The sequence below is a fragment of the Thalassophryne amazonica genome, chromosome 1 (genome assembly GCF_902500255.1).
Source record: "Thalassophryne amazonica chromosome 1, fThaAma1.1, whole genome shotgun sequence".
NCBI lineage: Eukaryota > Metazoa > Chordata > Actinopteri > Batrachoidiformes > Batrachoididae > Thalassophryne > Thalassophryne amazonica.
In genome coordinates, this window is record NC_047103.1 from 150,973,713 (window position 1) to 150,991,317 (window position 17,605).

Genomic DNA, 17,605 nt, shown 5'->3' on the forward strand with positions numbered 1-17,605 from the left:
ATCGATTCACGTCCGAATCGCGATTCTTATTTATTACGATTCTGAATCAATCCAAAATGTCCAAGAATCGATTTTTAAAAAGCATTTTTTTAAACATTTTCTTGCTTACTCGCTGTGTGTACTGTTTGTCAGGCAACGGCTTCCGTACTACAGCGTCCCTGCGGGGGGGGTTCCGGCGTGCTTCAAACACTCGTGAACTTCAGAGTTCAGTGGCTATAGTTTAGCATGATGGACGAAAAGCTAATTCAGCCAGCACCGTCTTTGCTGAAGGCAAATGTTTGGGCGCATTTTGGATTTTATTATTTGCTGCATAAGAAGGAGCTTGACATGACTTATGCAGTGTGCAAAATCTGCAAAATGAAAGTCAAGTACTTCGGAAACACTTCAAATCCGCAAGCCCACATGCTACGCCATCACCTGGAGCTAAAAGAGGGGAGCAGCGGTATCTGCCGACTACTGACCAGCGCTTCGCTAAACTGCCAGCCAACTCCGAACGAGCAAAGCAGATAAGTAAATTTACATCTAGAATCACTTGATTAACCTTGTAAAGCTGAATTTTCTTAAACATAAACATTTTTAAGTAATATAACTATTTCTCAGAGCTCTTTGAATCGAAAATCGATTCTGAATCGAATCGTCACCCCAAGAATCGGAATCGAATTGAATCGTGAGTTGTTGAATGATTCACATCCCTATTAGATACCTCCTGAACTTGCACTCGGGAATAAAGAGGTCATGTGGCAGATAAGGTTAGGTCTCTCTGTTTTAAACTGGTTAATCCTGCCATAAATGGAGTTTATACATTTGTTGGCTGTTTTGGATAGAGGAGTCGGGTATATGCTGTGTAACTTCAGTGCTCATTCATGTCTGCAATAGAAAACCCAAAACCATTTTAGCCACTTCTTCAAGCAATTCAAGAAAAGAGTCAGTGCAGAATGAAAGCTGTTCTTTGGAACAGGGTATTGCATCAGCCCCTGCTACACCTTTTACATATTTGATGGAAAAGACCAGTTTTACCTGTTTAATTTGTGACTGCACTGCAAAACACAAACACATAGTGTGACCAGAACTGGGTCTGCAGGGCTTTGTTTCCCAAAGTTGTCTAGAACCCAGCTTAGACATACATGCATTGGTATGTACGTCATTTTGTAGAGGATACCTCAACTGTTCTAGACTAATATGACCCCAATGAACAACTTGGGATATGTGCCAAAATCCCAATCTGGGACAAACAGCCTGAAAATTACCACGCCCTTTGTCGTCCTGAGTGTTACTTCAAATTCAGCTGTATTTTTGGGTAGCTGGGATCCATTGCTGCAAGTAGTGCAAATGCAAATGTCATTATATTTGGCAAATCTTCATTTTCTTTCAGTGTAGGGTAATAGGTTGACCCACTTATTTTAGCCATTTTCTCTTAAAATATCAAAATAGAAATGTTACACTTTTCTATGACCCTCCCAAACATGTATTGGTCATGCTAAGCATCTTGAATACCTTGGAAAATCTAGAAACTACAGCTGTATTTGAAGTAGCTAGCACTTGGGACCGAAAAGCGTGTGGCCGTTTTTTAAAAGGGTGTGGTCTTTTTCGGGCTGTCTGTCTCAGATTGAAATTTAGGCACATATCACAAGTTGTTCATTGGGGTCATATTACTTCAGCCACAATAATTAGACTGAATTCACAGGTTTCAACAACGTAGATTTAAACAAAGATAACTTGTATGGAGCTCAAGATTGTGTACTTGGCTCTTAGCAAAGGAACAGTTCCTGGTTTTAAACATTTTTTAGAATATGTTTACAGCCTGTTGTCATTGTTTCTGCAGGATTATTGGCAGGATTATACTCCAGCCATTGTATGAACCGTTATTCTGTTCAAAACCACACAAGGGTGGAACCCGCTGTAGTGCAAAGGTTCTTTAAAGATACAACCCTGCAAAGCTAATGTGCACGCTTTATGATTTGCCACTGGCGCACTATCAACACATTTTAAATAGAATTACATGTGGTGGAAGGGTTGGCCTACAGGATTTGAGTTGTTGTGGGTGAAGGGAAGTATTTGCTTTATTGAGTCCCTGTAATGATTCAACAAAATGTAATACATTTTCACTTTATTATCTAAAAACTATTTTGTCATTATCTGGCACATTTTGTAATAAACAGCCTGAAAGCATTATGTAATAAATTTCCCTCTATTTTATAATAAATTATTGCATAATGCAGTGGTTATTAAAAAATATGGGAGTTGCGCTTTTTTTGATGAAAATGTAGTAGTAAATGGACTGCATTTATATAGCGCTTTTCCATCTGCATCAGATGTTCAAAGCGCTTTACAATAATGCCTCACATTCACCCTGATGTCAGGGTGCTGCCATACAAGGCGTTCACTACACACCGGGAGCAATAGGGGATTAAAGACCTTGCCCAAGGGCCCTTAGTGATTTTTCCAGTCACGCTGGGATTTGAACTGAGGATCATCAGATCTCAAGCCCAAAGCCTTAACCACTAGACAATCACCAGGTTTTGGAGCAACACATACTGCGATCCCATCAACGTCTTTTTCAGGGACGTCCCTGCTTATTTCAGCAAGACAATGCCAAGCCACATTCTGCACGTGTTATAACAGCATGGCTTCGTAATAAGCGTGCGGATACTAGACTGGCCTGCCTGCAGTCCAGACCTGTCGCCCACTGAAAATGTGTGGCACATTATGAAGCACAAAATACAACGGAGACCCCGGACTGTTGAACAACTGAAGTCATACATCAAGCAAGAATGGGAAAGAATTCCACCTACAAAGCTTCAACAATTAGTGTCCTCAGTTTCCAAATGCTTATTGAGTGTTGTTAGAAGGAAAGGTGATGTAACACAGTGGTAAACATACCACTGTCCCAGCTTTTTTTTTAAATGTGTTGCAGGCATCCATTTCAAAATGAGCAAATATTTGCACAAAAACAATAAAGTTTATCAGTTTGAACTCCCTGGGGTCCGAGGAAATATCTTGTCCTTGTGGTGTATTCAAAGTCTGCTGCTTACATGGTTTCCAGTTTCACAATAGTCTACACTAAAAAACATTAAATTACCACAAACCCACATTACATCTGCAGTTGAATGTTTTGCAGTATTGGATTAAGTGTATTAAAGGTCAAAACAGAAAAGTGCACAGTTTTACCAAATCAAAACTGACTTTGTGTCAGTTGTTTGGAAGTTTGAGTATGACTAGTGGTTTATAATCAGTTATTTTCCTTCTTAGTGACTTCCAACATGTTTGACACCTATCACTCTGGTTTCCGCAGCCATCACTCTATGGAAACGTCCTACTCAAAGTATCTAGTGATATTCTGATGCCTGCGGATTGTGGAAAATGCACCGTTCTAGTCCTATTAGATCTCTTCTCCCCATTTGACACTGTCGATCATAAAATCCTGCAAACAAGACTACGCAATTCATTCGGTTTATCAGGGACCGTTCTAGTGCAATTCATCTCTTATTTGTCAGGTCGTAGCTTTAGTGTCACTGCAAATCAGATCATTTCTGACTCTGCCAGTTTGACGTGTGATGTACCCCAGGATTCTGTTTTGGGCCCAATTTTGTTTTTGCTCTATGCTTTCCCCTTGGGAAAGATTATCCAGGAGTTCATTGATGTTTCTTATCATTTATTTGCTGATGACATCCAAATTTGCTGCTCATTTGAAGCGTCTGACATGCAGAAATTGGACTACTGAACTGCCTTGAGAAAATAAAACAATGGCTCAGCGTAAATTCCCTGCAGTTAAATTTGGATAAAACTGAGGTGCTGGTGGTTGCCCCCGATGATGTAATTCTGGGGATTAAACAGTATTTAGGTCTTTTGAGCTCATCTGCAAAATCTAGCCTGGAAAACCTAGGTGTTTGATAAAGAAATGTCATTTGAGTATCATTCCAAGCAGCTAACCAAAAACTGTTTCTGCCAGAGGAAGATTTCCAAACTCACATCAGTTGTTTCAAAAGATGATCTTGAGTTGATTATTCATGCGTTTGTATCTTCTTATTTGGACAACTGTAACAGTTTGATTTCCTGTCTCAACATAAAAGGAGCTGTCCCTTCATTGGCTCCCAGTGTTGTTTCGTTTCCATTTTAAAATCCTAGTGTTGACTTTTTAGACTTTGCATGGTCAGGCTCCCTCCTACATTAGTGACTTATGTCCCTACACTCCCGTTCGGAGCCTGAGGTCAGTGGATCAGAACCTCCTGAGGGTCCCTCGTACCCACCTTAAGACCCGAGGAGATCGCTCTTTCCAGGCCATTGCGCCGAGGCTCTGGAATGATCTCCCTTTGTCTCTTTGTTTGCTGGACTCTGATGTTTTTAAGAGCAAATTTAAAACCCATCTGTTTCTCCAGGCATTCAAACCTTAGTAGTGAGAGGGCTGTTTTATGACCACTGTGTGTGTCTTAGTGTTATTTTATTGTGATGTACATTGTATTTTTCTCAAAATTTTATCTGTGTGTGCCTGTTATGAAGCACCTTGTGACTTCCCTTGTCTGTGAAAGGTGCTATATAAATAAAGATTACTTATTTACTTAACATACTGAAGGGGAAGCTGTGTGTTGTGTTACCTGACATGTTCTTCATCCCTGCCTCTCCAGTTGTTTCGGCACGGTGACAGATCACCAATCACAGCTTATCCGACTGACCCGTACCAAGACAACGCCTGGCCACAAGGCTTTGGGCAGCTGACACAGGTGATTACTGTTTGTTGTGAGTTTTTTTTTTTTTTTTTGGTTTGACATTTTGCAGCTAAATGAACATTATTACTGCCTCATTTTAAACCTGCACAAACATCTTGTTCTGCATAGTAAATGTTAAAGGTTAAACAGAGGTAGGCCTATTATTTACTAAATAACTAGTTGGACTGTTCCTCTGTCTGTGTGTGCATGTTTAGGAAGGGATGAGGCAGCACTTTGAGCTCGGACAGTTTCTGAGGAAGCGCTACAAAGGATTCCTCAACGAATCCTATGATAGACACGAAGTAGGTGGACTCGACTCAACCCTTACGTACGATATCACAGCACACCTCATTTACAGTTTAACAAAACGACAATATGTTGTGGTCCAATATATTGCTGCTAATTTTCACCCGACTCATTTGTCATTTTCATGCGCAGCACCGATTTTCCTTAATACCAAATATGCTGCCACATTCTTAGTCCTCACAAGAAAACATTTGCATGTTAGAACACCTAAAAGCAGGTCCAAATTCTAGTGCTATGACTTTGTGGTACTTTAATAGTGCAGCACTGAGACAGACCTTACATAAACTGATTCAACAACACAGTTGCACTCTGGATACATTGGTGTGCAAATAGGAACATGACAATGAATTGAACACCAAATGAACAAACTAAAAGAAATGACTAATGGAAACGACACAATTTTAATCATTCTTTTGTGCCATATATTTGCACTGCTTTTTTCCTTCCCCTCAGCAGGGGCTGTGTGGTGATCAGGTGGACCAATGAGGGGTTTGGTTGTTACTTTGAACAAAAAAAAAAAAAAGAATTTGCTAAAATTACATCTTTAAGATGCATACCACCCTATGCTTTGATACAGAAACATTACAAACTAATTACTTACATTCCAACCTTATTACAGACAAAGAAGGATCTCTCTAACTGTGCCTCATGTGAGAAAAGTGAACAGTAATAATAATTCTATTTGAAGTTCCTTTCCTAATGCAAAAGCGGCATCAACAACTTTAATTTCACCAAATATTTTTATTCTTTCAGCTACTGAGTTAATTTATGTAAATAATTGATAATTCATTCCTGAGATGAAAATGAACCATTTCATCTTTACTGGTGTTCTTTTTTTATTTTTAATTCTCGCTACTCTTTTACTCAGATTTTAGTTGACAGCACGAACTTCGATCGTACCCTAATGAGTGCTGAGGCCAACCTTGCAGGTGAGAACACCACTTACTACACTTCTACTTCTCGTTTGTTCTTAATACCATTTGCTTCTACGGCTCCTGCACCTCTTTTTCATGCTGCTCTTTCTCACTTGTAGCCTTTATTCTGACGCTTGCTGTTTCATAGGACTCTACCCACCCAGTGGTCAGCAGGTCTTCAAACCAGACTTAAAGTGGCAGCCGATTCCAGTACACGCGCAACCTCAAAGTCAAGACAAGGTATGTAGGTCATGTTAATGGTTTATTAGTGGTGGGAGTGTCACAGTTTGGTTCATATTTGTGTTTAGACATCACAGTTCAGTACGAGTTTGGTACAATATTTTTAATCTGTTGAGCAGCAGAGAGCTACCATCCGCCGCTTTAATACTGTGAGACAAAGTATAAATATTTACACTTTTTCATTAAACTTTTATGAGTTGATTACATATTTTGTCATTTGCGTTGGGATGAATTTACTGTGCAGCACGTTAAGGGTTTAGGTTTTTCTTTTTTTTCTTTCTTTCTATAATCGTACTGTGCAATCGTATCATGTATTCTGGATGCAGTTCTGTCCCATGAACCTTTGGCCAGTGTACTGTATTAGTGCACTTTTATAAAAGAAATAAAGTACATGTTGTCTCTCTTTCTCTTAAAGTTTCTCTCATTTCCTTTGGGCGACTGTCCTCGGTTCATCCAGCTTTTAGATGAAACTGAACACACTGAAGACTACATTAATGTCACCATCAAATACCAGGTATCTCTCCTTTTCAGTTAATTGTACCTGTGTGCATGAAGACAGCAAGCATTACATCAATTTCACCATTGACTTGTGTGACCTTGATCTTCACCAAAATCATTGATATCTGGCTGACCTTGCCAGGGCATTTTCCAGAATCCAGAAATGTGTGTGCCACATTTGAATTGAAAATCAAATTCCTTGTTAAAATGAATTGTTTCATGGAGATTTTGGGGTCACCCTTCTTTGACATATTGAGTTTGGCAGAAATCGGGAAAAGGACCTGGGAGGAGCAGGTCAACGAACAGACAGGTAGACATGACCTTGGCCCCAGTGATTGACCTTTAAATGGACTGCATTTATATCGCACGTTTCCATCTGCATCAGATGCTGAAAGTACTTTACACTGATGCCTCACATTCACACAAACACACTCACACTGATGTTAGGGTGCTGCCAAGCAAGATGCTCACTACACACTGGCAGCTACTTGGGGATTAAGGAGATTGCCCAAGGGCCCTTATTTTCCGGTCAGGCTGGGGTTTGAACCGAGGATCCTCTGGTCTCTAAACCCAGCGCTTAACCACTAGACCATCACCTCCCCATTGGCACCTTTTGGAAAACATGACCTTACTGGTTAATTCAGGAACCTACCTCCATATGTGCACCAAATCCAGTTTTTGAGCTTTGACCACAGTTGCCTTGATCTTTGCCAGAAACAAACCCTTTAAGGGCAGTTCTCTGGTTGACCGTCATCCACTTATCAAGCTTGTTGGGAATCATTCAAAGGACCTCATTGGAGTCTGGGAACAAAAATGTTGTTCACACTATAGTCTGATATAAAGTGTTAAAGGTGATCACAGTAAAGCAAGCAAAATTAATCATGCAATGAAGATGACACAGATTAGTTTCTAATGCTTGTTTTGTGGGTTCTCTCCAGGACTTCATACATATGTTGAGTAATAAAACTGGTCTGAGAAATGTGACGTTGGAATCACTCTGGTCCATATATGACACACTCTTCTGTGAGGTGAGAACAAATACACACACATGTATCCATCCATCAGTAAAGGCAAAAAGTTAAAGCAGAAGTGAGGCTGTGCTGGTTTGTACAGATGTCTGTGGGTTTGTGTTGTTGTCAATTTTATCCATTTAATGAATGCGTGAAAATGCATGTCACAATTTAATTTGACATTTAAAAATTCTCACTGAACATCAGTTATATGAGTAAGATGCATATATTTCGGTCCATATATATTTGTGCTTTGATAGTATTGTTTGTGCTGTTTTCCCAACTTCCATTTGTATACATTCACCGGCCACTTTATTAGGTACACCTGTTCAATTGCTTGTTAACACACAGTTAATCAGCCAATCACATGGGAGCAACTCAATGGATTTAGGCATCTAGACGTGGTGAAGATGAGTTGCTGAAGTTCAAACTGAGCATCAGAATGAGCAAGAAAGGGGATTTAAGTGACTTTGAATGTGGTATGGTTGTTGGTGCCAAATGGGCTGGTCCGAGTATTTCAGAAATTGGGATTTTCTCACAAAATCATCTCTAGGGTTTACAGAAAATGGTCCAAAAAGGGAAGATATCCAGTGAGTGGCTGTTGTTTGAACGGAAATGCCTTGTTGATGTCAGAGAAGATTGAGCAACTGTGTGATGCCATCATGTCAATATGGACCAACATCTCTGAGGACTGGTTTCCAACTCCTCATTGAATCTGTGCAACCAAGAACAGACAGTTCTAAAGGTGTGTGTGTGTGTGTGTCATTTCAAGGTGCTACACACAAGCAATGCTGCTCAGTCTTGGTACTTGTGACCCAAAGTGCTGCACATTTTCCATTTGTCCCTGATCTACAGCACATCCAGAAAGTATTCACAGTGCTTCACTTTTTCCACATTTTATGTTACAGCCTTATTCCAAAATGGAGTAAATTATTTTTTTTTTCCCCTCAGAATTCTGCTCACAACACCTCATAATGATAACATGAAAAAGAGTTGTTTTTGAAATTTTGGGGGTATTGTGTGTAGAATTTTGAGGAAAATAATTAATTTAATCCATTATGGAATTAGGCTGCAACATAAAGTGGACAGAGTCCAGCACTGTAAATACTTTGTGGATACACTGTTAATAGACCAGCTTAGCCAGATGTGTATGTGGCCAATTAATAGCTGTCTGAACAATGGGTTGGGTGATTATATGCAGATAGAGCAGCTAGATTGAAAATACATAGTACTTTGGTTTGCAAGGATTAGAAAACACTGTTATAGGGCATAGACTATATGACAGTGTAACCACATCCAAATCAGATGAACCATTATCTGTGGTTCTGTGTGGTCTTGATGTTTGATCAATTCTGTTCAACCTTTAACAACTTTATCATCTACTTGCACTTGACCCTTCCACCATTTTCCATCCATATTGGCTCCAAACTGTTAGAGTTAAGCAATTGTGACTTCTGATACAACCTTTCTTGATTAAGTTGCCCTGACACTTGCACGACTTAAATCCACACACTTGTACACACCGTGTCATGCAGGACAGTAACCTTGTCGTTAATGGGTGGAGACTGAACGAGATGTGTGCCGCCGCGTCCAGTTGCGCAAAGAGAATTTTGAAATGTTAAAAAAAAATCTTTGGTGCATAAATGTCACGCAACAAACATGAAGTGGTCGTGAATGTTGCACATTCTATCCGTCAACACTATGCTTTGATGAGTGATGGTGCGTGAAATGGCACGCGCAGCTCAAGTTGCGCACCGGTACAATGTGATCACGCAGTCTCACGACATGTACGTGGCATGTTGCAAAACTTTCACATGCAGCTGGGTGTCTTGCAGTGTGGAGGAAGTGGAGTGGGATGAAGTGTTCCCATTAAGTTTGCGGTCGCCATGAATTCTGTGCGCAGGTTACGGTCTTTTCACTCTTATACACGTCTGGTTCATGCTTTGTTCACGTGCTGTTCAAAGGCCACCGCGTACTGCTGACGCGCCAATCAGCAATGGGCGGAATGTTCACGCGCCAGTCGCCAACAATTGCGCGCTGGCCGGTCCGTATATAACAAGTCTGCCTGCAAAAGTTTTCATTTCAACAGCGACGAGCAACAATTTTGAAAATGCCGAGAAAACAGCAAATTGTGTTAGTAGCAGCAGGAAGACTAGAGGATGTGAGTGAGGACGAGGAACAGCCAGAGTCAGATGTGGTGGAGATGGAGCACTCTGAAATTTTGGATGTGGTGGGCCCCCAAGAAGAGACACCGGAGGAGGCCCAGCCAACGAAAAAGAGCTGGGCCAGCAAGAAAGAAATCCCTGAATACAGCTGGGCGATTAGGGCAAGCAGGAAGCTGGGCGACTTCGTGTAGTGGCATCCCCAGCTGTACGACAACAGGCAGAGAGATTTGCTCAATCTTCCTGCAGAGATGAGGCTGTGGACAGCGTCAGGGGCAAAACAAGACCCACCTGCCAGTGGTAAGTGTTATTTTGCTTGGTAGTGCATGTTTATACCATAGTCGTACACGGTTATCGTGTATTTCTCTCTAAACTTTGCCAGTGGTAAGTGTTATTTTGCTTGGTAGTGCATGTTTATACCATAGTCGTACACGGTTATCGTGTATTTCTCTCTAAACTTTGCTATTGCGGCATTTCGTACTTTTTCTGTGCAAAGCAAGCTGTGAAATGTACAACCCCTGGCAAAAATTATGGCCTCAGAGGATGTTCATTCAGTTGTTTAATTTTGTAGAAAAAAAGCAGATCACAGACATGACACAAAACTAAAGTCATTTCAAATGGCAACTTTCTGGCTTTAAGAAACACTATAAGAAATCAAGAAAAAAAGATTGTGGCAGTCAGTAACGGTTACTTTTTTAGACCAAGCAGAGGAAAAAAATATGGACTCACTCAATTCTGAGGAATAAATTATGGAATCACCCTGTAAATTTTCATCCCCAAAACTAACACCTGCATCAAATCAGATCTGCTCGTTAGTCTGCATCTAAAAAGGAGTGATCACACCTTGGAGAGCTGTTGCACCAAGTTGACTGACATGAATCATGGCTCCAACACGACAGATGTCAATTGAAACAAAGGAGAGGATTATCAAACTCTTAAAAGAGGGTAAATCATCACGCAATGTTGCAAAAGATGTTGGTTGTTCAGTCAGCTGTGTCTAAACTCTGGACCAAATATAAACAACATGGGAAGGTTGTTAAAGGCAAACATACTGGTAGACCAAGGAAGACATCAAAGCGTCAAGACAGAAAACTTAAAGCAATATGTCTCAAAAATCGAAAAATGCACAACAAAACAAATGAGGAACGAATGGGAGGAAACTGGAGTCAACGTCTGTCACCGAACTGTAAGAAACCGCCTAAAGGAAATGGGATTTACATACAGAAAAGCTAAACGAAAGCCATCATTAACACCTAAACAGAAAAAAACAAGGTTACAATGGGCTAAGGAAAAGCAATTGTGGACTGTGGATGACTGGATGAAAGTCATATTCAGTGATGAATCTCGAATCTGCATTGGGCAAGGTGATGATGCTGGAACTTTTGTTTGGTGCCGTTCCAATGGGATTTATAAAGATGACTGCCTGAAGAGAACATGTAAATTTCCACAGTCATTGATGATATGGGGCTGCATGTCAGGTAAAGGCACTGGGGAGATGGCTGCCATCACATCATCAATAAATGCACAAGTTTACGTTGATATTTTGGACAATTGAAAGGATGTTTGGGGATGATGAAATAATTTTTCAAGATGATAATGCATCTTGCCATAGAGCAAAAACTGTGAAAACATTCCTTGCAAAAAGACACATAGGGTCAATGTCATGGCATAGGGTCAATGTCAACGAGCAGATGTGATTTGATGCAGGTGTTAGTTTTGGGGATGAAAATTTACAGGGTGATTCCATAATTTTTTCCTCAGAATTGAGTGATTCCATATTTTTTTCCTCTGCTTGGTCTAAAAAAGTAACCGTTACTGACTGCCACAATCTTTTTTTCTTGATTTCTTATAGTGTTTCTTAAAGCCAGAAAGTTGCCATTTGAAATGACTTTAGTTTTGTGTCATGTCTGTGATCTGCTTTTTTTTCTACAAAATTAAACAACTGAATGAACATCCTCCGAGGCCGGTGATTCCATAATTTTTGCTAGGGGTTGTAGTCCAGAACACAACTGCTCGGTACAAGTGTGTCCGCTTCATTATTTTTTAGCCCTGGCGTATTTGTCTACTTATTTTAACTGTTAGGTGATGCCGCCATTTAAGTGTTTGTTGAGTTGTATATGTTTAAGCAAGACTCCTAAATGATCAGCGTAGATTTCCGTAATCCCCTGTGCCCACCATTTTGTTAGCTCATACGCAGGGCATGCTGTGAAATGTAGCTGATCAAAACTGCGTATACCTCCAAGGGTTAATTTACTACAGTTTTTTGTTGTTGGGTTCATATGGTTACTTATGCTTTCTGAATGTCGTAAAAGACATTACTATGAAAAGACGAAAGGAACTACATACAGTGGGGCAAGAAAGTATTTAGTCAGCCCCTGATTGTGCAAGTTCTCCTACTTAGAAAGATGAGAGCGGTCTGTAATTTTCATCATAGGTACACTTCAACTATGAGAGACAAAATGAGAAACAAAAATCCAGGAAATCACATTGTAGAATTTTTAAAGAATTTATTTGTAAATTATGGTGGAAAATAAATATTTGGTCAATAACAAAAGTGGCAATGACAGATGTCAAATGTTTCCTATAAGTCTTCCAGGTTTGCACACACTGTAGCTGGTATTTTGGCCCATTCCTCCATGCAGATCTCCTCTGGAGCAGTGATGATTTGGGGCTGTCGCTGGGCAACACGGACTTTTAACTCCCTCCACAAATTTTCTACGGGGTTGAGGTCTGGAGACTGGCGAGGACACTCCAGGACCTTGAAATGCTTTTTACCGAGCCACTCTTTCATTGCCCGAGTGGTGTGTTTGGGATCATTGTCATGTTGGAAGACCCAGCCACGTTGCATCTTCAATGCTGTCACTGTTGGAAGGAGATTTTGGCTTAAAATCTCACGATACATGGCCCTGTTCATTCTTCCCTTAACACGGATCAGTCGTCCTGTCCCCTTTGCAGAAAAACAGCCCCAAAGCATGATGTTTCCACCCCCATGCTTCACATGCAACTCAGCATTCTCCTTCCTCCAAACACGACAAGTTGAGTTTTTACCAAAAGGTGCTATTTTGGTTTCATCTGACCACATGATATTCTCCAAATCCTCTTCTGGATCATCCATATGCCCTCTGGCAAACTTCAGACGGGCCTGGACATGTACTGGCTTAAGCAGAGGGACACGCCTGGCACTGCAGGATTTGAGTCCCACTCGGCGTAGTGTGTTACTGAGGGTAGCCTTTGTTACTTTGGTCCCAGCTCTCTGCAGGTCATTCATCAGGTCCTTCCATGTAGTTCTGGGATTTTTGCTCACCGTTCTCATGATCATTTTGACCCCACGGGATGACATCTTTGTGGAGCCCCAGATCGAGAGAGATTATCAATGGTCTTTATGTCTTCCATTTTCTTGTATGTCTTCCCACAGTTGATTTATTCACACCAACCTGCTTGACTACTGTAGATTCACTGGTGTCCTTCGACAGCTCTTGGGTCTTGGCCATGGTTGAGTTTGACTGTTTGAGGCTGTGGACAGGTGTCTTTTATGCAGATAACAAATTCAAACAGGTGCCATTAATACAGGTAATGAGTGGAGGACAGAAGAGCTTCTTAAAGAAGTTTCAGGTCTGTGAGAGCCAGAAATCTTGCTTGTTTGTGGGTGACCAAATACTTATTTTCCACCATAATTTACAAATAAAGTCTTTAAAAATCCTACAATGTGACTTCCTGGATTTTTTTTTTTGTTTTTTCTCATTTTGTCTCTCATAGTAGAAGTGTACCTATGTTGAAAATTACAGACCTCTCACATCTTTCTAAGTAGGAGAATTTGCACAATCAGGGGCTGACTAAATACTTTTTAATCCCACTATAACTCGATTGGATTGCTATTCATGTGCCAAGCATCCTGGGAAATGTATTGAAGACAGCGGTGTGCTTATTATTTCTAGCCATTATTTTACTCTGGGGAATTAATTTGTCACCTTTTTCCTGAATAAATGAAACAATGTGGCACATATGTGTTCGCTTGGTAGTACATGTTTCAAGATGATGATGATATTTCTTCCCTTGGCGTTGAAGAACCCAGCCAAAAACAGCAAACCTCCAAGGTGAAGGAAACGCAGGATGCTACTGATCTAATCAATAATCCAGAACTGAGAGCAGCATTTGTGCAGGTAAGAAAAAAATTGTTATATGTTATGAGATCTTATTGTGTTTGATGGGACAAAATCTTATGTGACATTTCGTGTATCTTGCAGATGCTGAAAAAAAGACACCAACACTGCACTCACGACTCACTGGCCAGAGTAGGGTTGTACATGATTTTTTTGCAAATCTGCTGGAAGGCCTAATGCACTCGATACCTGTAACCTCCTGGCACACGTTCCAGATCGAGTGCCTCAATATGGTGCACAAATACACCTCCCCAGAGCTGCTACAGCTGTCTATACACCAGCAGCCATCACACCAGCAGACCCCACATCAAGAACAGCCCCTGGATCAGTCGTGGCAGCACCTGCAGCAGCACCCAACAGCCCTTCAAAAGCTCACACTGTCCACGCCACATCACGATTGTTTGCAGCCTACACAGCAGTCCACAACCCAACAACCACCTTGGTTGGCCCCTCACTCATCCTGGCAGCAGCGTCCACAACCAGTTGTGCCACGTCTGTCCTGGCTTCCACATCAAACTCCCCCATGCACCCCCTGAATTCCACCGCAGACACCACCACGCTCTTCCTGGCTGTCATCGCTCAACATGGTGGCACATCATCTGGGAACTACTTTTTTGTGCAGGAATTCATCAAACATGTCGGCCGCGGGTGCGGACTAACACAGAATAGCTAGTGGCACTCATGAGAGTGTGAGACAATTGGTTCCCCTCGAAATTTTCTTTTTTTTATTTATTTATTTTTTTTTTATGCACCTTTCTTGCTTTTTTTTTGTCTGTGATGTAGATATTTTTTTTAGATATGGGTCAGCATTACATTGTTTCAGTTTACCCTGTAAATACTGATTTTTTTTTTTTTTCTTCATATAAAATTAAGTATAGGAAGGACTTTGTTTCTTTTTTTTCAGCATTCCTGTATACTACATATTGTACACATTTAGATTGTGCTAAATGTTCATGTTTATTCTTACAACCCCAATTCCAATGAAGTTGGGACGTTGTGTGAAATGTAAATAAAAACAGAATGTAATGATTTGCAAATCCTCTTCAACCTATACATCACCTTTCCTTCTAACAACACTCAATAAGCATTTGAGAACTGAGGACACTAATTGTGAGTGTCATGATTGGGTATAAAAGGAGCATCTCCAAAAGGCTCAGCCATTCACAAGCAAAGTTGGGCCAAGGATCACCACTTTGTGAACAGCTGCCTGAAAAAAATAGTCCAGCAGTTTAAGAACAATGTTTCTCAACATTCAATTGCAAGGAATTTAGGGATTCCATAATCTACAGTCCATAATATAATCAGAAGATGCAGAGAATCTGGAAACTTTCTACACGTAAGTGGCAAGGCTGAAAACCAACCTTGAATACCCGTGACCTTCGAACTCTCAGGCGGCACTGCATTAAAAACAGACATCATTGTGTAAAGGATCTTACCGTGTGGCCTCAGGAACACTTCAGAAAACCTTTGTCAGTTAACACATTTCATCGCAACATCTACAACCCCTGGCAAAAATTATGGAATCACCAGCCTCTGAGGATGTTCATTCAGTTGTTTAATTTTGTAGAAAAATAGCAGATCACAGACATGACACAAAACTAAAGTCATTTCAAATGGCAACTTTCTGGCTTTAAGAAACACTATAAGAAATCAAGAAAAAAAGATTGTGGCAGTCAGTAACGGTTACTTTTTTAGACCAAGCAGAGGAAAAAAATATGGAATCACTCAATTCTGAGGAAAAAATTATGGAATCACCCTGTAAATTTTCATCCCCAAAACTAACACCTGCATCAGATCTGCTCGTTAGTCTGCATCTAAAAAGGAGTGAACACACCTTGGAGAGCTGTTGCACCAAGTGGACTGACATGAATCATGGCTCCAACATGAGAGATGTCATAGAAACAAAGGAGCGGATTATCAAACTCTTAAAAGAGAGTAAATCATCATGCAATGTTGCAAAAGATGTTGGTTATTCACAGTCAGCTGTGTCTAAACTCTGGACCAAATACGAACAACATGGGAAGGTTGTTAAAGGCAAACATACTGGTAGACCAAGGAAGACATCAAAGCGTCAAGACAGAAAACTTAAAGCAATATGTCTCAAAAATCGAAAAATGTACAACAAAACAAATGAGGAACGAATGGGAGGAAACTGGAGTCAACGTCTGTGACCGAACTGTAAGAAACCGCCTAAAGGAAATGGGATTTACATACAGAAAAGCTAAACGAAAGCCATCATTAACACCTAAACAGAAAAAAAACAAGGTTACAATGGGCTAAGGAAAAGCATTCGTGGACTGTGGATGACTGGATGAAAGTCGTATTCAGTGATGAATCTCGAATCTGCATTGGGCAAGGTGATGATGCTGGAACTTTTGTTTGGTGCCGTTCCAATGAGATTTATAATGATGACTGCCTGAAGAGAACATGTAAATTTCCACAGTCATTGATGATATGGGGCTGCATGTAAGGTAAAGGCACTGGGGAGATGGCTGTCATTACATCATCAATAAATGCACAAGTTTACGTTGATATTTTGGACAATTGAAAGGATGTTTGGGGATGTTTCAAGATGATAATGCATCTTGCCATAGAGCAAAAACTGTGAAAACATTCCTTGTAAAAAGACACATAGGGTCAATGTCATGGCATAGGGTCAGTGTCAACGAGTAGATCTGATTTGATGCAGGTGTTAGTTTTGGGGATGAAAATTTACAGGGTGATTCCATAATTTTTTCCTCTGCTTGGTCTAAAAAAGTAACCGTTACTGACTGCCACAATCTTTTTTTCTTGATTTCTTATAGTGTTTCTTAAGCCAGAAAGTTGCCATTTGAAATGACTTTAGTTTTGTGTCATGTCTGTGATCTGCTTTTTTTCTACAAAATTAAACAACTGAATGAACATCCTCAGAGGCTGATGATTCCATAATTTTTGCCAGGGGTTGTACAAGTGCAAGTTAAAACCCTGCCATGCAAAGCGAAAGCCATACATTAACAATATACAGAAACACCGCTGCATTCTCTGCGCCCGAGCTCATTTGAAATGGACAGATGCAAAGTGGAAAAAATGTGCTGTGGTCTGAGTCCACATTTCAAATTGTTTTTGGAAATCATGTATATTGTGTTCTCCGGACAAAAGACGAAAAAGGCCATCCAGATTGTTACCATTGCAAAGTTCAAATGCCAGCATCTGTGATGTTTTGGGGGTGTGTTAGTGCCTAGTAACTGTGGAAACCTTGGGGAATCCCCCTGGCAGATCTATGTGCAAGCATTCTAGGCTGTGCCATGATTCATATGAATGCAGTGTGTGCACACAGTTAAAATGAAATTGTCATTTCAGCACTAGAAATATTCAAGTGCGCAAATTAGCCATATTTGGATGCTTAAATTAACCAGGAAGGAGTTTCATAAAGAAGGCCATATTTATAACACATAAAATAAATATCAATACCTTCAAAATGGAATCAGTTTGAAGAGTTTTATTTACTGCCCACATGAGCTTTTCTTCTAATAAAATTCGACCACAATTTTTTTTTTTCTTTCTTTCAGATTTCAGAGGTTTCTCCCACAATAACTGTTTACCACAGATATGCCAGATTTACATATTTCATAG

At 40.4% G+C, this 17,605-nt stretch overlaps 1 protein-coding gene across 1 annotated transcript in view; it reads left to right on the forward strand.

Annotated features, from left to right (window-relative positions):
* The window catches only part of LOC117515554 (lysosomal acid phosphatase-like), a 91,486-nt gene that overhangs the window by 3,042 nt on the left and 70,839 nt on the right, over positions 1–17,605 (forward strand). Inside the window, exons 2-7 of the mRNA XM_034176177.1 lie at positions 4,623–4,718; positions 4,919–5,005; positions 5,878–5,938; positions 6,072–6,163; positions 6,579–6,677; positions 7,600–7,689. Coding sequence (XP_034032068.1) covers positions 4,623–4,718; positions 4,919–5,005; positions 5,878–5,938; positions 6,072–6,163; positions 6,579–6,677; positions 7,600–7,689 — 525 coding nt within the window. The remainder of the gene's footprint in view (positions 1–4,622; positions 4,719–4,918; positions 5,006–5,877; positions 5,939–6,071; positions 6,164–6,578; positions 6,678–7,599; positions 7,690–17,605) is intronic.